This window comes from Pelophylax lessonae, assembly GCF_965119305.1.
Source record: "Pelophylax lessonae genome assembly, chromosome: 9".
Lineage (NCBI taxonomy): Eukaryota > Metazoa > Chordata > Amphibia > Anura > Ranidae > Pelophylax > Pelophylax lessonae.
Window position 1 is genome coordinate 143514320 of NC_138776.1, and position 26552 is coordinate 143540871.

Genomic DNA, 26552 nt, shown 5'->3' on the forward strand with positions numbered 1-26552 from the left:
TTTTTTCCCACAAACAGAGCTTTCTTTTGGCGGTATTTGATCACCTGTGCGATTTTTTGATCACGCGCTATAAACAAAAAAAGAGCGTAAATTTTGCAAAAATAGCAATATTTTTCCCTTTTTTTTATATGAAATTCCCCCCAAAAAAAATGTAAAAATCAAAATTTTTTAATATTTTCGGCCAATTTGTTTTATGCTACCTATGTTTGGTAAAAAAAATCGCAAAAAGCGTATTTTGATTGGTTTGCGCAAAAGTTATTGCGTTTACTAACAAAGGGAAAGATTTTTGTCATTTTTGTTGTTTTTTTTTAACGCGTAATGGCGGCGATCTGCGATTTTTTTTGCGGTACTGCGACATTGCGGCGGAAAGATCGGACCCTTGACTGACATTTTTGACACTTTTGGGGTTACCAGTGACATTTCTACAGTAATCAGTGCTATATATATGCACTGTTACTGTAAAAATACACTGGTAGTGAAGGGGTTAACTTTATTTGAGAGGGAGGGGCTGTGTGTGTCCCTAGGGGCGTGATTCTAACTGTGATTGGCTGTGGCTTCAACTGTATGCAGAGTGATCAATGGATCTACATAGTAGATCCATGTGATCAGCTCTCATACAGAGAGGAGAATGACAGGCAGCTTGTTTACACAAGCTGCCTGACTTTCTCCCTCTCCCCCGCCGATCGCAGAGTGGCCGGCGGCGATCGGGTCCGCCGGTCACACGCGCGGGGGGGTCCGTGACCACGCGGGAGCGGGAGCGCGCCTCCAGCGGCGCGCGCTCGCTCCCTAAACCCTCACAGGCGAGCGACGTAGACCTACGTCACTTTGCCTGTGAGGGGCTGACCGCCGCCGTAGATAGTCGTGCGGTGGTCGGCAAGTGGTTAACCATTGTCAGCATTTTCAAAATTCCCTTCCTTTATCTGAATATATTTATATTTTATTTATTTTATTTATTTCAGGTACTTGTATAGCAGCGTCAATTTACGCAGCGCTTTACATATACATTGTACATTCACATCAGTCCCTACCCTCAAGGAGCTTACAATCTAAGGTCCCTAACTTACATTCATACATACACATACCAGGACCAATTTAGAGAGAAACCAATTAACCTTCCAGCATGTCTTTGGAGTGTGGGAGGAAACAGGAATACCTGGAGGAAACACACACAGGTACAGGGAGAACATGCAAACTCCAGGCAGGTAGTGTCATGGTTGGGATTCGAACCAGGTACCCTTTTGCTGCCAGGCAAAAGTGTTAACTACTACATATTTAGAATTACTTTTGCCTTGTTGGGAGAAAAATATATTAGTTGTTTGATTTATTACTACTAGATATAACATGGTCTAAATGATTAAGTGCACAGCTTCACTGATATTTACAAAGACTCTGATAAGTAAGGTTGTAACATACAAACATTGCCATGATTTTTCAGTTAAACTTTCAGAGCTCCTTTAGTAGCTTTATGATTGTAGCTCTCTCTGGGACAAATGATTAGCTCAGAGATGATGGGCAAGAATGGGGTAGCTAGATAAACCATAAACCTACATAAAGAATTTGCTCCAGTAAGTTGGAATATCACTGTGGGTTATAATGAGTGTGTGTGACTATTGGAAATTCTTGTTATTGTCCCCTAGAGTAGCCTTGGATGGCTCAGTCATCGAAACCTGTTTTGTTAAGTATTGCATCGGAGGAGGAGTCAGGCTATTAAATGTTTCTTTAACTATCTATAAAATGTACAATTTGAAATGGAATATAAATACAGTATCTCACAAAAGTGAGTACACCCCTAACATTTCTGTAAATATTTTATTATATCTTTTCATGTGACAACACGGAAGAAATTACACGTTGCTACAATGTTAAGTAGTGAGTGCTCAACTTGTATAACAGTGTAAATTAGCTGTCCTCTCAAAATAACTCAACACACAGCCATTATTGTCTAAACTGCTGGCAACAAAAGTGAGTACACCCCTAAATGAACATGTCCGAATTGGGCCCAAAGTGTCAATATTTTGCATGGCCTCCGTTATTTTCCAGCACTGCCTTAACCCTCCTTGACAGGGAGTTCCCCAGAGCTTCACAGGTTGCCACTGGAATCCTCCTTCACTTGTCCATGATGACATCACGGAGCTGGTGGATGTTAGAGAACTTGCGGTCCTCCACCTTCCGTTTGAGGATGCCCAACAGATGCTCAATAGGGTTTAGGTCTGGAGACATGCTTGGCCAGTCCATCACCTTTAACCTCAGCTTCTTTAGCAAGGCAGTGGTCGTCTTGGAGGTGTGTTTGGGGTCTTTATCATATTGGAATACTGCCCTGCGGCCCAGTCCCCGAAGGGAGGGGATCATGCTTTGCTTCAGTATGTCACAGTATATGTTGCCATTAATGGTTCCCTCAATGAACTGTAGCTCCCCAGTGCTGGCAGCACTCATGCAGCCCCAGACCATGTCTCTCCCACCACCATGCTTGACTGTAGGCAAGATACACTTGTCTTTTTACTCCTCACCTGGTTGCTGCCACACATGCTTGACACCATCTGAACCAAATACATTTATCTTGGTCTCATCAGACCACAGGACATGGTTCTGGATTGTCTTCAGCATTATATATATATATAATTTATCTTTATCTTTTCGGGAGTTTTTCTGCTTTTTGTTTTACAAATATTCTGTTATGTAAAGGAACATTAGAGACAAGCTTGTTTGTCTCAGTGTTGGAATGAATTTTTGCATCTAACGTGCAGGAGACCTTGCCTCTTTCTAACTGTGTTAGACATCAGTGGTGTAGATGGTCCGAAAACATGATTGATAAACTCTGCTTTTCAAGCTGTGAAAGCTTTAAGATTAACCCCACAGCAAGTGGGTTACATGCATTCTCATTTCAAATTTATTGACTCTAATTGGATATAGTTATGAGATATAAGAATAGTTGTTATGCACTGTTATTATAAGACCTGTGTTAGACATAGCCCTGACGATTGTCTGTTTTCAAAAAAATATAGAGCAAGATTTTCATACTTCAGAAAGTATACTGCAGAAACTCCCATTTGGCTCTTATTTTGAAAGATTACCGTGTAATAGAAAGGGTTGTTTCTGATATCTCTCAAACATAAGCTGGTAGGATTATGTATTAAACTTTGCTTACATTTTTGCAACACATAGCAGTTTTAGGTCGAGTTGTTTGTATTCTTAACTAACCTAGAGTTTTATATTAGCACTGCAGAGGTTTCTTATTTATTTTTGATGTCTGGCAAGAAAACAAAAAATCCGTAGAGCATGACTGTGCAGCTAATGAAAGAATCTTAAGGTTTACAAATCTTAGCAAACCTTTCTAGCCCCATCACCATTGCATTTATGTTCATTTATCATTTATTTAGATGTAGTATATAAAATTATTCTCTGATACACCATAAATAGATTTTTCTTCTTTCTCTGTTTTTTTACTGTTTGTTTAGCTTTGCTGAGTTGTAATTGTCTTTAGTGCCTATACTTTCTATTAACAGAAACATCAGAGTGTAATTCCTAAATGGAGCCTATGTAATTGCACATCCGAGTAAAGTAAAATAATTACACAACCTGATGGGTGAATTTCAATGTAGTCTTTCCTTGATAATTAACCCCCTTCCCCAGTGGTGTTCTTGTTTTGACACAGTCATAGGGCTTAAAAATGGCCAAATGATCAGGGCTGCCAGGTCCATCTGCTCAAACCAATTGCCCAATGGCTGTATTTTACTTAGATTTACCTATAAACGTTATAAGCAAATTCTGAATGTTCCTCCTGGATCAATAAATAGGCAATTTGATAATTAAAAACACCACTAGCAAATTAAATCTACCATCCCACTTGTTTTTTATCTAAAATCCTAGTTGATTAGTTAAAGCCTAACTCAAGACTGGACATGGAATAAAAAAAATGTGAGTCCTTGACAGGAGTTTATGAAAATGTGCCTACTTGCCTCATCTCTGGAGCTGTACCCTGCAGAATCACCAAGTTTGGAATCGAGTGTCACTGCACATCTGGTTGGGATAATACCCAGAATCATTTGTTAAGCCACATTTCTGTGAGCCTAGAGCATCAAGGCTTTACCCCCTGCCCTGTTTTTTTTTTTATAGGAAATGTTTTATAACAAATACAAAAAGAAACAAGTTATCTCACAGGACAGCAAAGCACCAAAAAAAAAAGAATTAAAAAAAATGGAAAGCATCAGTACACATAATTTAATACCATCAAATACAGCAAAATACTATGAGATAATATTAAGTCCCCGTTCACACTTAGGCGACCTGTGAGGCGACCTGGTCGCCTCACAGGTCGCCTTCCATAGGGAAGCTGCGGACCCGTTCTAATAGGAGCGACACAAGTTGCTCCGACTTAGAAAAAGGGTCCGGAGCTTCTTTGGGGCGACCCGGAGGCGACCGCCATAGACTTCAATCTTATGAAGTCCGTGGCGGCCGCTCCAAGGTCGCGGCGCGCTGCTCGCACCGCGACCTCGGAGGTCGCCCCCCCAAGTCGGATCGCGGCAATGTGAACGGGGCCTTATAGTACACCAGTATTTGCTATAAAGTGATCTCGCTATAGCCAATACCTAGTCATGGTTCAGTACATTGGAATTCACATACTCCTATAGGCATATGACAGGGTTTAAAGTCAATGCAGAATTGTAAACTGTATTAACTATATCTAACACCTCCTGCCAAAACTGATAAAGTTTAGGACATCTCCAAAACGGATGTATAAAGGAGCTAGGGGATCGGGCACATCTTGCGCATAGAGAGTTATCTGTATGGCCTACTTTGTGGAAAAATGCAGGGGTACAATAGGCTCTATACAGAATGAAGAGCAGGGTCTCCCTATGGGCTGGAGGCAATGAATCCAGCTATACATTCTGCAGTAATTGATCCCATCTATCTCCTAGAGTACATATCCATGTCCCATCTCTGCCTATAAGCAGTAGGGAATTTAAAAAGAAATGCAGATAACAACTGTGTATATATCTTAGAAATAAGGCCTTTGGTAATATCTGTTTGAACTATAATATCTTGAACGGGGACAGAGGATAAAAAGTCAATCCAAGTCAGACCCTGGGTCTTTAAAGCATGTTTTAATTGGAAATATTGATAAAACCATTCAGGTTATAATCAGAGCAAAGTTGTTGATATGTTTTCAGAACCTCTCCAGAAAATAATTTGCTTCAGGTAGGGATCCCTGCGTGTTCATACCTAGTGAATCTCTACAATATGAGGATTTCAGGAAATGCCCTGTCGGTCCAAGGAGGAGTATATCTGGTATACCCTGAAATGCCCAGTAGTGTCTTAGTGGACTGCCAGTGTATATCAAATACAATGTGGGATAGGTGGATTGACTGAAGGGTGGAATAGTAGAATCAAGGACTAACAAAGGATTACAATTTTGCAGTAAAAAGGTAAATATATTATAAGAAGATATTTGTGGGCCTCTATTTTCCCAACCTGCAGGATGTTGAAGTTGGGCCACCAGAAAATGTACCCAGGGATATGGTGCCAACAAGCCCCCTTGATCTTTTAGGTAATTCATATTTAATTCTGGCGGCCATATTACACCATATCAAATTCTGAAAAACCATATTAAGAATTTTAAAAATGATTTTGAAGAATTCAGCAGGGAAAGCTGTGTAAAACATATAATAACTTAGGCATCCATATAATTAAGGTTAGTGTGATTGGCTACAGAAAGACAGTTAACGCCACACATTAACCTGGGATCTAGATTTCAAAAGTAAGGGTAGCAAATTATGAGAAATATATTCCCGAGGTTTAGCGGAGACCATTAACCCAAGTTATTTAGGTTTCACATCTACCTTAACCTGTGACAATACAGAGGAAAAAGGGCCATAAAGAGGATCCAGTGGAAGTTATATGGACTTACCTCAGTTTTTGGTAAGACCAGAAATAACGCCACCGTTCTTAATGATGGACATTGCTGTAGACAACGATCCCCCAAAAACAGCAGCATGTTGCCTGCATATAGAGCTATATTATCTTTATGTTTTGCCATACAGGAACCTCTTACCCTCGGAGTCTGCTTCAGCAAGACCGCAAGAGGCTCTATTGCTACCACAAACAGGAGGGGCGACAGTGTGAACCCCATCTAGTCCCGCGAGACAAAGAAAAAAAATTGAACATCGCACCATTAACCTGTACAGAGGCTCTGAAAAATGTATATATAAGTTTGACCCTATTGCAGGAGACATCCCCAAAGTGTTCAAGCACTTCCCATATATAGCACAATTCTAAGCTATCAAATGCCTTGGCAGCATCTTAAGATGCTAGGGCTCTGTTTGATGAATTGTCAACAATTTGAAAAAAATACATCTTATATTGAGCGCAGTGGAGGAATTAGGCATTTTTGAAATTGGGATTTTTGTTGAAAGCTGATTGACTGCTCCAGTGGGTGTGTCGGGGAAAGGGGGGGCTAAGGGAGAAATTAGTTCAGTGTTAGATTTAAAATTTTACCTCTCATCAAAGTATATCTACGTAGGCCGTTGGGGGCTATAGATCTAGACAAACCCCTAACTATACAGTGAATATGATAAATGGTTATGACTTTAAAGCTGGACAGCACCATTCAATTTATTTTTTGTGTAACTGCCTGAATGTGACTTATATTTCTTGATAGGGAAGCATCAGTTGATTTCAAATTTTGTACATAATAAAGCAACCTGGCAATTGACTATTCGGTTCAACCAATTCTTTTTTTTTTTGTTGTTTTGTGACCTGTCATCTGTCGTCTGTGTAGTCCCTGTACAGCATAACTGGTTGGGAGAAGAAAATGGCAACACAACAAGTCAATCAGTTCATGTGCTAGCAGGAGTGGAAAGGAGAGTGACAGAGAGATGAGTTTATCACTGTGCTGCTTCTCCTTCAGTGTTCAAACACAGGCTGGGTGCACTTACATGACATCCTAGGCTCAGAGTAACAGGGTTGCTGAATGTCCAAGCCACCTTGTGGAGGAAAATAAGTACTGCAGACGCCAACTCTGTATTTTGGGTGAGTATTGCAGGAAAAGCTGCTTTTTTATTTTATCTTTTATTATGTTAATACTGTTTTGTTTTGTTTTTTGTTTTTTCTCTCAACTGAATATTTGCTTTAGGATTGAGATGAAGGAAAAGAGTAGGAGGACTGATTGGAGGGAGGAAAAGATATGGCTTTTTCAGTTTTATTCATTTGTTTTTGTTAATCTTTATTATGATGCTGAAGTCTACAGCTATGTAATAAACTTGTAAAATCATTCATTTAAATTCATAATGTATAAAGCATAAAACATTCACACTCTTATAATGCAATATTACCAGCTGCTAGCTAGAAGGAGGCAGGGTACAGGGTGTAATTTTGTAATGGTTCAGGCCCCAATGTAGATGTAGTGAATCTTTTGAATTTAATAGCTGTATTGCTGTTGGCAATGTAAATACCTCTATAGAAAAACAGCTAATTTCTCTGTAGTGATTTTGATAAACTGCTTTCTGAATTCTGTTTATGTATCCTACTTCTGCACAGTTGCAGCATGCTATTAAATTAATAAATATGTAAAGGGCCTGTTTTGTATGATAACTATTTATTGAAGTTCTGTGATGTATGAACGGATGATGCCTTTATTTTTGTGGTATTCTATTCCTCCTTGCCCACTTGCAGCTCTGTTATGAGTGTGAGAATTGCCTTTGTCTTTTTAATGGCCAAATTCTTAAAGGGTAACTCCACTTTTGTTGAAAAAAAAATAGCTAATAAAAAAAAAAATATATAGCATATACAATAGTGACACAAGTCATATTGTAATTCAGGGGTGGCAAGCTCAATTTAATCGAGGGCCGAATCAGCAATATGATTGCCCTTAAATGGTCGGTTGTATCTGTAAGAGCAGATGTTCAGAGCATCCCATACCCTTACATAATACGTCAGGAGCCTCCCCGCCATCAGAGGTTGAGGCCCCCACCTTCCCTTACATTACAGTGCACCACTCTTACCTTGTGCTGCTGCTTGGAAGAAGCTGGAGGCATTGCTGGAAAGCAGAAAGCACAGGGTCTGGAGGAGGGCTGGAGCTCTTCTGCAGCTGCAGGAGAGGTGCGAGGGCCACATGAAATGGCCTGGAGGGCCAGATTCGGCCCGCAGGCCTTGTGTTTGACACGTGTTGTAATTGAATGTTAATAAAAATGACCTTTCCTTTTCAATCTGCAGCTCTGTAATTTTCTGTAAAATGCAATGCAATATGTCTACCTGGACGTATTCTGTACACAGAATGTGTACAAAACACCCTCCCAGATATGTCATTTCCTGCTTGTGTGATTGACTCGCTGATTTTCCCAGAAGTCTGCGCTAAGATACAAGTCAGATTTCGGGTCTTTTTTGGTGATATACTCTCAATAGGAAATCACGTCTAAAGGGATGCAGACCTTGCAATTTTCCTCATTAGAGCCCTGCAGGTGCAGCAGCTGGTTGATAATTAAGAAACCACTTACATTAGACTCACTTCTACACATGGGCACAGACAAACAAGCACAGAGTTCTTCAGAATAACAACAGGTAGAAATCTGCAACAAAGTTTGTTAAAATCCTTGCAATGTACATAGATAACCCAGAGGGGGATGTTTTTTTCTCAACAAAAGTGGGGTACTCTTTAATTGGACTAGAGAACAAGAAAATATATATTTTTAAAAAATACTAAATTGCAGTGCTTCTAAAAATCATAAATCATAAAACACCAAATGAGGGTAATGATACCCAAAAAAGGTTCATAAGAAGTCCAACTGTGTCCTTCCTTCACTCAAAATGATAGTCACTCACCAAAAGCTGAAAGGCTCTGTATACCTATGAAGATACCTGTGTAGGTTTCCAAAGGGGCCTGTTTTTGTTGAAGAGTGCTTGCAACTATTTCACCATCATACCAAGAAAAAATAATGAATAGTGTTCATAGTGCAGTATGTTATTTGAATGTTAGCAAAACTGATAGGAATAGAGCCACCGGTGATGAAAACAAACGAAAAAATCCAGTGCTTCACTCCATCATTCCCGCATGCTGTGCAAACTCCCCAGATGCTTAATTTCAATGAGCCTATCACCATCATATAAATGCCACAAGTAGTATATCGACTTCCACAACAGCATCTCAAGGGCCTCAAAGCGTGTATTGCTGGGGGACCACCAATCACTCTCACCGCATCTTGTGAAGCGCTGCCACGATCAGTACTTTTGGCGGCGGCGTGATGTCACATGAGTAGTACCGACCAACGCGTTTCCAGCCAATGCTCGTCCTCGGGGGACCAGAGCAATTTTTTAATTTCTGCTGTGAGTCTATTTATTTGGCGATAATTTTGTCATTACTTAACATAACAACGTAATACATACATTGTTGTTTTAAGGACAAACAATGCACTTTTTTCGTGAATATTGTCCTGCAGCAAACATTTTTTATTCGCAATCCTCAGACAATTAAACGCAATAGAACTAAACAAAGGGCATTTTGTCTTTTTTCGAACAGTGTTAGTTTAACCTCTTTACGACCACTCGCCGCAGTTTTACTGCAGCAGGTTGGCTCTGTCCCGCAAAACGATGTAACTGTACATCACTTCGTGGGACCGCTAGCGGGGGCACGCGCACACGCCCATTCGCCACAGGAGAACCCGATAAGCGGGTCCCGCAGCCGCGACTGCCGTCGGGCACCTGCGTTCGCTCCTCGTGGAGACAGAACTGTTCTGTTAGTTATGAATAAAGGGATCCTGTGTTCCCCTTATTTAGGAATGCAGGTCTCTGTGCTCATGCAGAAAGCCCACCCCCCCCACAGTTAGAAAGCACCCCTAGGGACACATTTAATCCTTTGATTGCCCCTGGTGTTAACCCCTTCCCTGCCAGTGTCATTAGTACAGTAACAGTGCATATTTTGAGCATTGTAGTAATTTCACTGGTCCCCCTAAAAGTGTCAAAAATGTCTGTTAGTTGTCTGATCTGTCCACCGCAATCCCGCTAAAAATCACTGAACGCCGCCATTACTAGTAAAAAAATAATTAAAATGACATAAATCTTTCCCCTAATTTGTGAACGCAATAACTTTTACGCAAACTAATCAACATACGATTATTGGAATCTTACCAAAAATATGTGACAGGATACAAATTGGCTTAAAATGATGAAAAAATTTTGATTTTTAAAATGTTTTATTAGGAATGTTATATAGCAGAAAATAAAAAAATGTTGTTTATTTTTCAGAGTTGTCGCTCTTTTTTTGTTTATAGCGCAAAAAATAAAATATGCACAGGTGATCAAATGCCACCAAAAGAAAGCTCTATTTGTGGGGAAAAAAAGGACATCAATTTTATTTGGGTACAGTGTCGCACGACCGCGGAAGTATCAGTTAAAATAACTGGCGTATTGCAAAAAAATGGCCTGGTCATTAAAGGGTAAATCCTTCCAGTCCAGAAGTGGTTAAACATATATAATGTTACTGCACGTAAAAAAGTGTACATTTTTTTCTGTAATTTATCCTGTTTAAATCAACACTAAAATTATGATTTTGGTACAAAGCGTTGCAAAGTTATTTACAGATGAAGTAAAGTGGGTTTTTTCAAATTTGCGATTTTTCAGTGTTATACGTGTAAATTATATGTTAAAGACATAAAAATATTATTGAACAAAGCAAAATGAAAAAAAAAACAGAAGAAAATGTAACTGTTAGTTCATAAAATAGAAAAAGAAAATCACCAGGAAAATTACAATTGAATGGAGAAAGATAATACAGAGTTATTTAGTGCTAATTAGTGTAACCTAAGGGGTTAATATGGGGGTTCAACAGAGGAACATTTATTTAGAAAAAAAAACATTTTTTTTTAATTGTCAGGGTTGCTTTAACTGTCTTCATTTGCAGATCGAAGTTGATCGCTTTATTCTGTAAATGTATAGACAGAAAGTTACAATGTTTCAATGTAACTTTCTGTATTCCCGTTTGAGCAGTGTTGTAGATAAACAGTGCCAGACTGATTTTTGCAGTAGGTTATAAACATTGCCAGGGCAGCCCTCCCCGCCCCAAAGCATCCTCCCTGGCCCAAAGCATCCCCCCCATGCTGGGGGCATGTAACCTGGTATGGTTTAGGAGGGGGCGCACTTGTCACCCCTTCCTTTCCTGACCTGCCAGGCTGCATGCTCGGATAAGGGTCTGGTATGGATTTTGGGGGGGGACCCACTCCATTTTTTTTTTTAGTTTTTGGAGTAGGCTTCCCCTCCAAATTCATACCAGACCCGAGGGACCTGGTGTGGATCTGGGGGTGACCCTACGCTGTTTTTTCTTCACAGTTTATTTTAGCCAGCAATTCTTTTTTTTACATTCAGCTGTCAGCGGGGATTCCTGCTGACAGCTGATGACACATCAGTTGTTAAGGGCACGATGACCAGCTTCCCAGTTCGCTCCCTAGCAAGCAACCAGCTATATACAGTGTTTTTAAAGGGGAAAAAAATTCAAAATGCATGAAAACTGCAAGCAAAAGCGCATTAAAAAAAGAACGAGGGTTTAACAATTCTGGACCACCCACTTTTTTTTACGCCACTACTTAAAAGTAGTAAACGACCGATATCTGTTTTTCATTGCCGATACTTTGGCCAATGCATATCGGTATCGGCCGATATTTTTGTACATTTAAAAATACCCCAAACCCCTCCTCTTCACTTAAAAGCATTCAAAACGCCAAGTTTGGCTATTTTGAATGCTGTCATTTTTTTGAATGTGGCGCCAGACAGTACCTGGAAGTGATGTCACTCATGACATTACTTCCAGGTTTTTGCATGGAGACCTGATCAGAGCAGAATGCGGCTTTGATCGGGTCTTCGGCGGCCGTGCAGGCTGGTTGCCTGCGGGAGACCCGGGCGAGCCGCAGAAAGCGCCGGGAGGGGGGAGGGGGGACGTCCCCTCCCGCTCCTTGCAATGAAAGCCGAGCTGCTTCTCAGCCGCATCGGTTGTCATTACAAGACAGCCGACCGTCGGCTATGGATGCCGGTACCAGGGTGATGCCTCTAGCTGCAGGCATCACTCCGGAACTTGCACTTTCCCGAAATATCGGCAATATCGGTAACCTCCAATATATCGTGAAAAGTGCATATCAGCCCTCGACATATCGCCTTTGCCGATAATCGGTTGATCCCTACTTAGAAGTGGTCCCAGTGGCGGACTTGCCAGTGGATCACTTTTATGGGCGACAGGAGAAGTGCCCACCATCCTCCCGCAGTTTCCCAGATGTTTTCCCCGCTTATGGGCATTGTTGGTAGCGGGGAAAACAGTCTGATCCTTTCAGGTCCTAGGCCATCTTGCCCTCACTCGACTCTATGGGCTTGGAGGACTGAAGCAACAATATTGCTTTTAAGGGTAGATGTGAGATCTGAGGTGTTTTTAACCCCAGATCTCACATTAAAGAGGAATTGTTCTGCTTATTTCTATTACAGGGGATGTTTACATTCCTTGTAATAGGAATAAAAGTGATCAAAAATTAATAATTTTTAAAGGGACAGTGTAGAAATAAAAAGTTAAATCAAGAAGAAAAAAGAAATTTAAAGCACCCCATCCCTCCGAGCTCACGCGCAGAAATGAAAGCATATGCAAGTCACGCCCACATATGTAAACGGTGTTCAAACCACACATGTGAGGTATTGCCGTGATCATTAACCACTTGCCGTCTGCTCACGTTGAGCCTACTGCGGCAAAGTGGTTCGTTATCGTTTGGCGACGTAAACCTACGTCGCCAGACACTCCCCTTTCTCAGCGGCGCGCGCGCGCCGCCGGAGGCTCGCTCCCGCTGTATTCAGTCGGGCCAGGGGAGGAGCAGCGGCTCTTACCCGTTCGCTTGGAGATCCGCCCGCTTGTGTAAACACAAGCATAGCTGAACCCTGGATCTGTCCTTGTGTCACACAGTCACCTCCCCCCACACACGTTAGTAAGCACCAGGCATACATTAACCCCTCTCTCTCCAATAAAATTAACCCCTTCCCTGCCAGTGTAATTTTTACAGTAACAGTGCATATATATAGCACTGATTACTGTAGTAATGTCACTGGTACCCCCAAAAGTGTCAAAAATGTCAGTCAAGGGTCCGATCTGTCCGCCGCAATGTGGCAGTCCCGCAAAAAAAATCGCAGATCGCCGCCATTACGCGTTAAAAAAAAAACGCCAAAAATGACAGAAATCTTTCCCTTTGTTAGTAAACGCAATAACTTTTGCGCAAACCAATCAAAATACGCTTATTGTGATTTTTTTTACCAAACCTAGGTAGCATAAAACAAATTGGCCAAAAATTAAAAAAAAAATTGATTTTTACATTTTGGGGGGGGGGGGGGGATTTCATATAAAAAAATTTAAAAAATATTATTTTTTCAAAATAAACGCTATTTTTTGTTTATAGTTCAAAAAGTAAAAATCGCACAGGTGACCAAATACCACCAAAAGAAAGCTCTGTTTGTGGGAAAAAAAGGACATACATTTTGTTTGGGTACAGCATCGCATGACCGCGCAATTCTCAGTTAAAGTCGCACAGTGCCGAATCGCAAAAAGTGGCCCAGACGTAAGACAGCAAAATCCTCTAGTGGTAAAGTGGTTAAAGCAAGAGCAATAATTCTATCCCTAGACCTCCTCTGTAACTGGTAACCTGTAAAAAATTTTAAAGCGTTGCCTATGGTGATTTTTAAGTACCAATGTTTGTCATTACACGAGCGTGCCCAATTTTGAAGCATGACATGTTAGGTGTCAATTTACTTGGCGTAACATTATCTTTCACTTTATAGAAAAAAATTAGCCTAAGGGCTCTTTCACACGGGCGATCCGATCAGATCCGCCTGTCAGTTTTTTAGGCGGATCTGATCGGATCCTCCATGCAGCTCTATGGGGCAGCGGGTGTCAGCGGAGACACCTCCGCTGACACCCGCTGCCATCCGCATCCGATCCTGTGCTTGAAATCTGGACGGATGGAAACCCTATTTTTCCATCCGTTCAGTAATCGGAGCGGATCGGATCTGATGAGAGCGGACAGGCGGTCCGCTCTCATCCGATCCCCCATAGAGGGCAGCGGGGGCTGAGACACCTCCCTCTCCACTCTGCAAGCGGAGACGGAGCTGTCATCCGTCCGGCTCAGCGGGGATCGTGGATCGATCCCTGCTGAGCAACACGGATCCGCCTACGGAGCGGACCGTGTGAAAGAGCCCTAACTTAACTATTTTATTTTTTTTATTTTTCAAAAAAGTGTCTTTTTTCCAAAAAAAAAATTGCGTTTGTAAGACCTCTGAGCAAATACGGTGTGACATAAAGTATTGAAATTATCTCCATTTTATTCTCTAGGGTCTCTGCTTGAAAAAAAAAAAAAAAAAATATATATATATATATATATATATATATATATATATATATATATATATATATATATATAATGTTTGGGTTCTAAGTAATTTTCTAGCAAACAATACTGAATTTAACTTGTAAACAGCAAGCGTCAGAAAAAGGCTTGGTCCAGAAGTGGTTGAAAACGCAAAACGCACTGCAAAACGCACTGCAAAACGAGCCGCAAAAATGTATCAAGAGCAGCCCGCATAGATGTGAACTTAGACTAAGATTGGCCTCATTGAATGGTAGTTCAGAAAAGTGAGGTTTTACATTGGGTTCTTTCCATGTGGGGCCAAGGAGAAAATTCATAGTTTCCTTTACCTAGTCCCAGCAGTAAGGCTCCATTCACATATAGGCGTTTCGGATTGCCACGATTCTGCCGGCGATCCCGAACCATTGCAAGTCGCGGGACACGTGCTATTCCTGTCGCTTGCAATGGCACCCCAAATGTGTCGCGATTTTGCCGCAATTGTCACCCGGCGGATCGCGGTAATATCACGCAAACAGAATCGTGGAACGCCGTTCGCCCAAAAGAATTATTGTGCCGTGTTAGGGGTGCCATTGCAAGTCACGAGAATCGCACGGGCGTCCCGCGACTTGCAATGGTTCGGGATCGCGGTCAGAATCGCGCCAATTCTGCCCGCGATCCGAAATGCCTATATGTTAATGGAGCCTTACTGCTGGGACTAGGTAAAGGAAACTATGGATTTCTCCCTTGGCCCCACATGGAAAGGACCCAATGTAAAACCTCACTTTCCTGAACTACCATTCAAGGAGGCCAATCTTAGTCTAAGTTCACATCTATGCGGGCTGCTCTTGCTAGAGCAAAGGAAGGTGAGTAAATGCTTCTAGGAAAAAGAAAGCTAAGTGAACCTTCTACTCTGCCCTGGGTGGGTGAAAAAAGGTCTGTTTAAAATGTAATATTGACTGCACTATGTCACAGCCAATAACGCGTATTTGCTTGCACTGGTTTTGTAAATAAAGGGTACATGACTACATATATCACACTGCAGTTTGCTGCAGGACTAGGTGGATATGAAAATATATGGGAGTTCTGTTGGGTACATTATGCCTGAAGAAAGTATTATGATAACAGATGGATAAAGTAATCAAGGCATTAGATGATCCCCATCAGGATCAGAAAATAATTATTTGGCTGTGGGCAGTCTGCAACCTCTGCATTCACCCTCTAATCAACCAATCTTGGAAGAAGAATCGATTTTCAAACACAGTTGTCCCCAGCCTGTTGTTTATTTTGCCAGGAAAAAAATGATGTTCTCTTGCACTATGATTAAATGACAAAGTAATTTCACATTAAAACCAAGTTAGTTTGTAGGATATTTCTAATCATGTACAGAAATTATATCTCTGCAGTCTTACTAAATGTTCTAAAACAAACTTGCCAATTGCCCTGGCACACACTCGCATTTTATATCAAGGGGCTCCTCTTGTCTTGTTCGGATGGCTTGTGCTTTATTCTGCTGCTGTAATTAGGATACTCGCACCTTTTCTTCTCAGTCACTACACTTTGTAAATGGTAGACTGAGCTGACATAAAATAATATGTATTCTCTCTCCCTGCACAGGTTGCAGCTCATAGCGGACCGTCTTATGCAGAGATTTCTGGGCTCGGGGCTGATGTTAAAAGAATGGGACAGGGTAAAACTTCATGCAACAGTTATGAATACACTGTTCCGGAGAGACCCCCTAGGCAAGTGCATATGTCTTACAAGTATTGATATCAAAAAGAGAATCTATGTATTGTTCATATGATCAACCATACCTGTCTGCCTGATTTGGTTTTTGTGTGATGTAATACAGTTTATACTAGAGTGTATTGAGAATGAACTAGAGATAAAATATGAAATAATGTGTACAGTTATAGCGAGAAATATTTTTATTACTTTTACATTTAAATACAAACTCATTCAAATCATGTGTGTGATACATCAGAGAATCATAACTGATGCTTAAATGTTTGTTTACTTGGCAAGTATGCTGGGTGGCCTTTTAATTACAATTTTATATTTCCAGCCGTTCGGTATGTCCACTAAAGTGTTTGAATAATTGTCAGTTTTCTTTTTATTATGAAGATGCAACAGAATGGTAAGGTTCCACATAGGGCTGCACGATATTGGAAAAAAAGTACATTACGATATTTTTTTCCCAACGATATATATTGCGATATTGAGAGAGCCATCAATCCAGGCTAAATACAGGGTTAAAACACACATATACTATACAATAAAAAGCAGTATTGCGATGATGAGGAGGTCTTGTGAACTGATAACTTCCTATGCTCTCTTCCTCTGGGGACAGTTATCATTCAGCATTGTTCCCAGCTATCTCTATTGACTAACCCCCCCCCATGTTACAGAGAGGGGGAGGTGTTATATACTCCTAACATACTTCCTTCCTAGAGTGACAACGCTGCTCCTCCTAGATACAGTACGGTTGTCACCCTAGGAATAGAAGTATGTTCCTAGCAGGATCAGCAGGTGAAAATAAAGAAGAAAAATAAATTGTAAAAAAACTATTTTAGACCCCCCCCCCCACACCTCTACAGACAGGTGAGCTGCAATAGGTTTCATTTCTGCACTTGAAGGGCTAGTTCAACTTTACATAGCTAACACTGCACACAATCCCCACCCTCCCAATTCTCGAATAATTCCGAATTCCGATTCTAAATGGTAAACTGTGAGATTGTACGGCGAGAAGGTAAATCAGAATGACACGGTAAGACAGAAGAAATTGGAGGAGACAGACGGGGAGCCGGAGACAAATAGAAAAAGACATAAAAGACTGGCACAGCGGCGAGGAGAACTTGAACCATCAGAAATCAGTGCCTGCCATTGGACGGGAAGATCTATAAGCAGAGAAATCGGGACTCACAGTTGTGGTAGAAGGTAGAAGAATACAGCCCGACAATGCCGACATCCGTCCCGCATGTTAAGTCCGTCCTGCAGCTCTCCTGACCGAGCGGTGAGCGCGGCACAGCGAACCAATCAGGTGTGCAGGCACGCGTGATTTGTTCCCTGTGCCGCTGCTCACCGCTCAGTCAGGAGAGCTGCAGGACGGACTTAACATGCGGGACGGTCAGGCTGTATTCTTCTACCTTCCTTCACTGTGAGTCCCCAATATCGGCTGATCCAGCGATGTGACTATCGCCCACTCCTGCAGCACGATATTCGATGTTACATCGAATATCGTTCAGCCCTAGTTCCACAGCTGGGGAAAATAGGGAGTCAATAGCTTTCAATGCAAATGTTTGGATGCAGAAAATATGGCTCTGAGATTTTTTTTGGAACTGTTTTGAATATCTTATCAGTGTGATGCTACAGTTTTCAGTGCAAAATCCTTATCCTTATCACTGCAGTTTAAATTTAAAAGATAAGTTTACTCTAAAAAAAAAAATAAATGCACTTTTTTTTAAATTTTGTAGCCTGTAAAGCATTGCACCAGGAATCAGCAAACCATTTAGAGAGCCCCTGATCAAATTTGACCCTGCTGTATCGATGGGCCATTTCAGAAGTTTCTCAATTGCTCTAACAAATGCTGAAGAACCGATCATAATTCAATTCAGATTGATTTTAAACAACAGTGAGCTGCGCTAGGTGTAGATGGCAAACATATATATAGATGTACCCTGTTTCCCCAAAAATAAACCCTACCCCGAAAATAAGACCTAGTGTGATTTTCAGGGATGGCTGCAATATACCGGTAAGCCCTTCCCTTAAAATAAGCCCTAGTTAAAGTCTTTGTAAAAATCTGTAATCGATTTTGTAAAAAGATTATATAATGTGCAGTGTGTCTCTTTTTGTATTGGGGAGAATACCTCATTTATAGCGCCGCTGGGTGCTCACGTGACCTGCTGGAGAGCTTCTCCTCTCCTTCCGGCTGACGTCAGTGGCCCCTCCCTCTGCAGTGCTCAGAGCAGGGCTGACGACCTCTCCCTCTGCAGTGCTCAGAGCAGGGCTGACGGCCTCTCCCTCTGCAGTATTCGGAGGAAGAAGAGCTCCGGCGGGTCATGTGAGCGCCCAGCCACGCCGTCAATAAGGTATTTTCTAAAATAAGGTTACAAGAGGAGACACACTGCACATTATACAATCTTTTTACAAAATTGATTACATAATTTTACAATGACTTTAACTAAGGTTTATAAATAAGACATCCCCTGAAAATAAGCCCTAGTGTGTTTTTTTAGACAAAATTAATATAAAACCCGGTCTTATTTTCGGGGAAACACGGTAATAGCTGCTAGCACAAAATTGCTAGACAAACAATCTAAAAACACATAAAACTATAGGTACAGCGCTATAAAATGTCCAGATTTTTAAATCTTAAATATATAGAAAATGTCCCAAAAGAGTCCAGTCACATCCAAGTTCAATCCATCAAACCACACAGGCATAGCTGGAAAACGTATAGAGCCCAGTGCTTCAGAGGGAAAGATAAAGCCATCACCTTCAGCCGATCACACCGCCTCTTACCTTCTGGCATGAACACCACACTCTGAGGTCAAGAGCGCAGTTTGTATTATAATCCCGGACCGGTATCCTATGTGGATGATTCGCCTACTCCTCCTACAACTGCACTCTCCAGATAGGCTCCACTAGAATCTCCCCAATGTCGTGGGAAAAACGGAATGCATCTCATCGTGTAGTATATCAGACTCAAATTTATTGTATGAAAAGTATTGTACTCACGCTTAAGTAGATATAAAACAGCATATCCTAAAAACCTCAGCCTTTCCAACCAGAAAGATGGCCGCCACGTTCCGCTGCGCGATGACATCACACTTCACAGCTCCTCCCTAGCCTTTTTTCTTCCAAAATATGGGTGGACCCCTTCCCTTCAAGTTAGACCTATATATTCCTATAGATCAAACATGTTTGCTTGCACACTCCTCCTAGGATCTCAGAAATAATTGTTATTTGAAACCTGCTCCTATTTCTCCTCTCCACATGTATCACAAACATGATCACATAAATGAGAAAAGCCTCTCCATAGTATGTAGGCATAGGAGTAGGTGAATCATCCACATAAGATAATGGATCCAGGATTATAATACAAACTGCCTTCTTGACCTCCTTGTGTGGGGTCCATGCCAGGCGGTAAGAGGCGGTGTGATCGGGTGAGGTTGATGGCTTTATCTTACCCTCTGAAGCACTGGGCTCTATAGGTTTTCCAGCTATACCTCTGTGGTTTAAAGGATTGAACTTGGATGTGACTGGACTTTTTGGGACGTTTTCTATATATCAGATTTTAAAATCTGGACATTTTATAGTGCTGCACCTATAGTTTTATTCATGATACAGATTGGTTAAATTATTGGATACACCGATTTCTGGTTTATAGTAATTGCGATTAATATTTAAGTCAATCCCAAGTCAATGTGTTCAGCCTTAGAGGTTAATGTTAAGTTTAAGGAATACATTAGTAGCTAAAAGTTAAAGTTGAATGTAAGGGTCAGGCTAGGTTCACACATATGTGAATTGGATGCGCTTTGAACCGCATCGAATTCGCATTAGAAGTGAAAGAACATTGCTTTCTTTTGTGCTTGTTCACATATGTCTGGTGCAACTGGAGTGCGGATTCAGTGGGAATTGAAAAGCAGTCCTATCAGTTTTCTGAGCAGTGCGGTCCGGCTCAGGTGCAAATTCAGGCCTATTGACTTCTATGGGACCGCTTCTGAATCACACATGTCATTCAGTTGTGAACAGGATAAAATGCTGACCTGATACTGATGTAAACCTGACCTGATACTGTTCAAAAACTGACCTGAAACACTGAACTACTTTGTCAATTAGCTGTGAAAACAGAGCTTCAATTTGCGCCGCATATGTGTGAATCTAGCCTTAGATTTGGGGGTCAAGATTAAGTTTAAAGGTTAGGTTTTAAGGTAAAGATTTTTCTGAAACATTTAAATTACACATATAAAGCCCATGTAAGGTCAGCACATACATTTAGACAGTCATTTGTAGTATTTGAGCAAGGCAAATGTATATATAATAAAAATATACTTCTAAATATATTGTTTTTTTGTCTTTTATCAGTGACTCCCCCCTTCCTTTTGCCTGCTGGTAAAGGTTTGTGGGACAGTCTGCACATCAGCTATGCTTCACTTCTGCTGATGTAACAAGCTTTTTCCTAATTAGCCAGAGTCGCTAGTACTTCTATACCACAAATACAGCCTAAGCCTACCATTCCCATGGCTACTATCTCTTTTCATAGAACGGGGTTCTTTAAACCCAACCAGGCATCCTCCTCTAAGTCAAAAGCAAATCCATTCTTTAGTCAAATTCCTTGGACCCCAAAACCCCACAAACTTACCCAGAAGACGTCTTCAGGATAAAAGAACATCCTCAGTGTCCGCAGCAGGGGAGACATCTGTTAGCATTTGCACCAGCATCAGAATCAGAGACATTCCGGACTTTTGGGTCCAATCTGTCATTTCCAGGGGCTACAAAACATAGTTTCTATCCTTGCCCCTCCTCAATTCCTTACCTTCAATCTGCCAGCTTCACCTCAAACACAGACAGATTTGTGGGCAGCTCTAAATCAACTTCAGGCACAAGTAGTCCAGTTCCTGCAGAGGAAGGAATCAAAGGGCTTTAGTCCAACCTATTTACAGGTCCCAAGCTGAATGAAGATGTTCTCTCCATTTTGGAGTTAAAATCCCTAAATATATATGTGTGTGTCCCCAAATTCCGCATGGAGTCCACAAGATCTGTCATCTCTTCTCTCAGATAAGGAGAATTGCAGTCTTCAGTGAACATCCAAGATGCCCATCTCCTTATTTCCATCTTTCCTGCACACCAATGCTTTCTATGCTTTTTTCAATTTGTCAGGCTCTACTCTGCATCAAGAGTCTTCACAAAAGTATTGACTCCACTAAGATCCCAATAAATCCATATCATTGGGTACCTAGACAATCTTATCCTGAAAGGTTTCTCAGCCACAGTCCTGTTTTCCAACAATAAAAGGACAGTCCAGTTCCTCCAAACTTTTAGATGCGTGATCAAATTTACAAAGTATGACCTCCAGCCCTCCCATTGTCTGGAGTATTGGGGGGGTTAGCCTTTGACACACCCTAGGCAAAGAATTTTCATTCCTCAGGAAAAGATTGCTCTGCTGAGGTCCAGTTGCCAGACTCTCAGGTCAACGAGACATCCCACGACTTGCTTCTGTACGTAATTTTTGGGGCTCTTGGTAGCCTCCTTTGAAGTGTTCCCCATTGCTCAGTTTCATTCAAAACCCTTGCATTTAACATTCTCACTAAATGGAACAAGCTGATCTTATTTCTGGATCACCCACTACTGCTATCCAGCCAGGAAAAAGTCTCCCTGGTATGGTGGATTTCCATCTTAGCCCTAGAATTCAGGAAAGCATACAAAACCGTACCTTCCCTAAGGTAACGATGGACGTAGTTCTGATGGGCTGGGGTGGGCTCTATAAATCCTTAATTGCATCACACAAACCAACCATACACAATTAGTGACAATCGGAAGTGACATTAAACAGTTCAAAGTCCATATACATAAAGTATTTATGTAAACATATTTATTATAAAGTATTTATTATAAACATATTTGAACAGGCTAACATTGGATAATGAAAAACACCCGCACACTGATGACATCACAAAGGTCACCAGTTCATTCCACAGGGAATGGCAAAAATGCCCAATGCTGTGATTAACTGTGTATTAACCGTGTATTTATCCATCTTCATGTGTAATTCACAAAATGCCACTCCACCGCCACTTCCAAATCAAGGGTTACCAAAGCAAGTTATACATTTATATGCCCCCCCCCCCCCTTTTTGATAGAACTGCTCCTGCAATGTGGTATATATCTGTCAATTCCCAAAAAGAGTGTTCCGTTGGGGCCCTTGTTATGAACACGTGCGTAATGCTTTGAAATGCTGTGACGTTTGACACCTCTCTTGATATTTCCCACATGCTCATTTAGATGAACATGTATGGCTCGGGTAGTCCTTCCCACATAATGCATGTCGCAAAGCCACTGCAATAAATATACCACGTTACATGTGACACAGGTAATCGAGGATTTAAATGAATACACTTTGAAAGTTACAGTGGATTGGGAGAATGTTATTTTGTTCTTATGCAAACCATTAACTTTGCAAACTGTACATTCTTTACAGGGAAAATAACCCTTTCAAATTATGAAAAAAGGGTCCACACATTGGGAGCAATCTTGTCTCCCTTGGATGGAACTCCTTTAAACAGGATATGGGGCTTATTCAAAAAAGAGGACCTAACACTTTATTGTTTTTGAGAGCTGAACAGTGTTTCCTAAAAATCACATAATGTTCCTTTTTTGACTTCTCGTATTTTGGGGGTCATGTTTGCTCTTGGTAAGCCTTTATGTGGAAGTGGAGGTGGAAGGGGCACTTGATGAAGTACACATAAAGATAGATATTTACACTGGTAATCCAAGTCACAGCATGACTGGGATTATGTGTATGAACTTTGCACTGTTTAATGTCACTTTTGAATGTCACTAATTGTGTGTGGTTGGTTTGTGTGACACTTTACTGAGTGGTTTTGATTTGTCCACCATATTTTTGTTATTTCATTATTGATCATGTGGAAAATGTAATTGTTTGTTTTGATTGATTAGCATGGCCATTTTTTGGGTAAACTGAATATGGATATCATATATTCTATATTTTGTGCTAGCAGCTTTCTTATTATATATATTTATTATTTCTTTGACCACATAGCCCAGTCACATTTTTTTTATTTTAATTATGTTTAAACTTAAGTGTAAAAAAATACACTGAGTGCCTGGGTTAGGAGTGCGTCACTCATAATTATGAGCAAGGCAGGGTTTGCCTCTATTCCATGGTAGACCTGAACTTAAACCTCACCCCTACTGAAGACAATTTCTGTGCATGCAGCTCTGTACTCTAAATAGACTGCATTATTATTTTAATATAAGGTTCTCTTGTAATGCAGTAATATATGTGTAATATGTTCTTGAAATTATGATTGATAAAAAAATAAAACACTCAGCAGGGCTTAGACATTTAGCAAGGCTTATCGCTTTATTATTACATGTGCATTTGGTTGGAATGTTTTATTACCTTTTATATAAACTGCTTCAGTATCTCTACCCTCATTTTATGGACCTTTTTTTTTTTTCTTTTAACAGAGAGCCCTCTAGTTTTATGTATGCTAGATTACAAAGGCAAATTAAATAACTAGTAAAGTTATTTTCGTTACAGCTGAAGAAAGAAGTACTGTATCTCCTGGAAAGCCTGGCCAAAGAGAAAGAGAATCGTTTGATGCCAGAAATGTACTGAAGGTTAGTAAGAAATACTTTAGATCCATATGCTGCTTTATGATTTTCTCATTATATTTATACATAAACCAAATAAAATGTTGTTAACATTTATTAAAACTAGAGCATAACTACTCTTCTACATGTGACATATCCTTGCACAGATTACTGATCTGACAACAAAACAGCATCAGTCTGAGTCTCTGGGTGCTGCCTGCCTTATTAAAATAGTATATGACACTGGAATATACAGTCATGAAAAAGGTTGAGTAAACCCCATTAAAAATGTTGACTTTTTCAACATATTTGAACAGGCTAACATTGGATAATGAAAAACACCCGCACACTGATGACATCACAAAGGTCACCAGTTCATTCCACAGGGAATCTCAAAAAATACTGCCCAGAGACCGCCTCCTCCAACATGTTTCACCCAATAGGGCTTGGTTGTACAGATAGGAGGGAGTCAGGAAGAACATTATTTTATACACACTAGGCTAAAGCTGGGTACACATGATTTTTTTTGTTTTAAGAATACTCATTCAATTTTCTAATATATTATACAGCAGAAGAAATGTAAGTTTCAGCCCTTTGTTAGGTTTCACTTTGATATATGTTAAAGTAAACCTGTATGGTGTAACCTCTAAACCTGTCAGGTACCCTATTTGTCCAAACTAACAGTGCTGTTAGCAAACACTTTTGTACTTTTGATCATCCTAATTTCTGTATGGTCAGGGATATTTTTCTTCATAGGCTCACTTTGTACCAAGGGCCTTGAATTTTTTCAACATAAAGCAGATTCCCACTGTGCAGCAGCCCAATGCTAGGCCCTCAGTGGAGAGTAGAGATCCTAAAATTAGACTTTTAAATGGAGGCGCTGAGACTTACCTCTTACATTACCAGATTCCTCACTTGAAACTGGGTGCTGCCCACCTGGTCCTATACTTACCCTTATCTTAGATCCATCAATCTTTACTGAACCATACAACCTTTCCTCCAGAAATTGCCTCTTTGTACAGGGCACGCCAAGCCCCATTTATTGTTATGGTAGGGTTATACTCCCAGCAACCGCTTGAGGCCTCCATGATTTTCTCATGAGAACAAATAGTGATGCAGTGCACATTTGCAGTGCAAAGTGGCCATTTTATGAGGAATGGCTGTGTGGCTCAGAGTGGAGCTGCACTGAAGATTGCTAGATCAGGGCTGAAAGTAAGTTTTGGAGATGAGTTTGGTCATGAGCTGTGGGGCAGCAAATGAGCTACCCTGAAGAGTGTAGTAGAGATAAGCTTGGCTGTCCTCTGAGCTCACCTAAGCTTATCTACACTACGGTACAAGTAAAAAAAAAAAATATATGTTTTTTAGGTAAGGCAGAAGACAATTCTCTCTACATATTTTGCTCATTGGATCATCCCTGGGGTTCACTGGGACACAGAAATTGAATAGGTGGCTGTAACTTTACATTGCTGCAACTTCTTTAGATTTAGCCATACAAACAAGTATCACACTTTGGCTATATGGCTGCATTTAAGTAAGATTAATTATTATGACGACCAAGGTCAGTTTTGCTATACTGGTCAATCCAGGTGACATCTGAGTAGGTAATAGGTGAAACACTTTTTAAGTGCCACACACTCTGCAGTTTTGGAAGCCTTACACCTTGAATGGCAGCTCTTACAGTATGTGTATAGACAGCCTTTATTATACTTGTTTTTTAAAAGAGACCCTCTTAAAGAGGAATTTGTAAAAGTTAAATGTGTAAATCAATGCACAATGCAAAGAAACAGTGTCTAATTCTGCTGAGAATTTTCTCTTCTTTTTTTTTTATGATGGAGAACACATACCCTATTTCACACAGCGTGCAGTACACATAAGTTTTGCATGTTCTACTCATTTCTTATTCTGTTGAATTCACTCCTATTGTTAACCCAATCAGTATCATCACATTATATTTCTCGGCTTGCTAGCTCAGTGGTGCATTAAAATCTGGTTGTATGCTAGCAGGTAGAAAACCATACACGTGTTAATCAGATCAAGGTTTTGCAATGTAAATAATACATTGGATTTTGTCTTCTCCTTTATCATTGTTGGGAAAAAAAATGTCAATGTGTTACAGTGTAAAGAAAATTACATTTTGTTTTGCGTATCTAGCCAATATCACTGTGCAGTTCTGAATATTTTATTTCACAGCAGCCCAGCAGATTTCCACTACAGGTTCAGTTTTCATTTTCTAAATGACTGGAGCTTCTGGGCATACAGTGCTGGTGTCATTTGAACTTTCTCTCATATGATTTATATATCGTGCTTGGAAATAAATTAATGGTGAATCGAGATCGCCCAGCACATCTTTGACTGTAGTTTGACAATTGAAAGTGATTGCAGAGAATGAATAGTTGAAGTGTGTGAACTAATGGAAGTTGAAATTTACAGGATTCTTTTTTTTTTTTATACTGTTCTTTAACATAGAGTTTTTTTACATATATTGCTGGGGAAATGCATGTCACTATTTTGACTAATTACTAGCTACTAGGTTATGAATATTAATAACCATGATCTTTTTCATACTGGATAGAGTCCTAATCTTGGCTACATTTACTATAGTAAGCATATTGTATATAAAAGAATAGTAGCTTGTGTTCATGCATCATCCTGAAGCTTTGCCTATATGTTCTTGCATTAGTGATAGTCTAGGCCAATGGTGCTTAACATTTTAATGAGGAATCCACATAGAATGTGTTGTTCTGACACCTTATCTTGGCTTTCATATAGCAGAACAAGAACATTGAAAACAAATTACATCAAACAATATTGACCAGCAACCCCAGAAATAATCTTGCATTATTTTGATTGCTCTTAATCAGCCTTTCT

At 40.4% G+C, this 26552-nt stretch overlaps 1 protein-coding gene across 1 annotated transcript in view; it reads left to right on the forward strand.

Annotated features, from left to right (window-relative positions):
• Positions 1-26552, forward strand: part of ASCC1 (activating signal cointegrator 1 complex subunit 1) — a 409565-nt gene that overhangs the window by 192183 nt on the left and 190830 nt on the right. Inside the window, exons 8-9 of the mRNA XM_082268081.1 lie at positions 15963-16087; positions 23632-23711. Of these exons, the coding sequence (XP_082124207.1) occupies positions 15963-16087; positions 23632-23711 (205 nt within the window). The remainder of the gene's footprint in view (positions 1-15962; positions 16088-23631; positions 23712-26552) is intronic.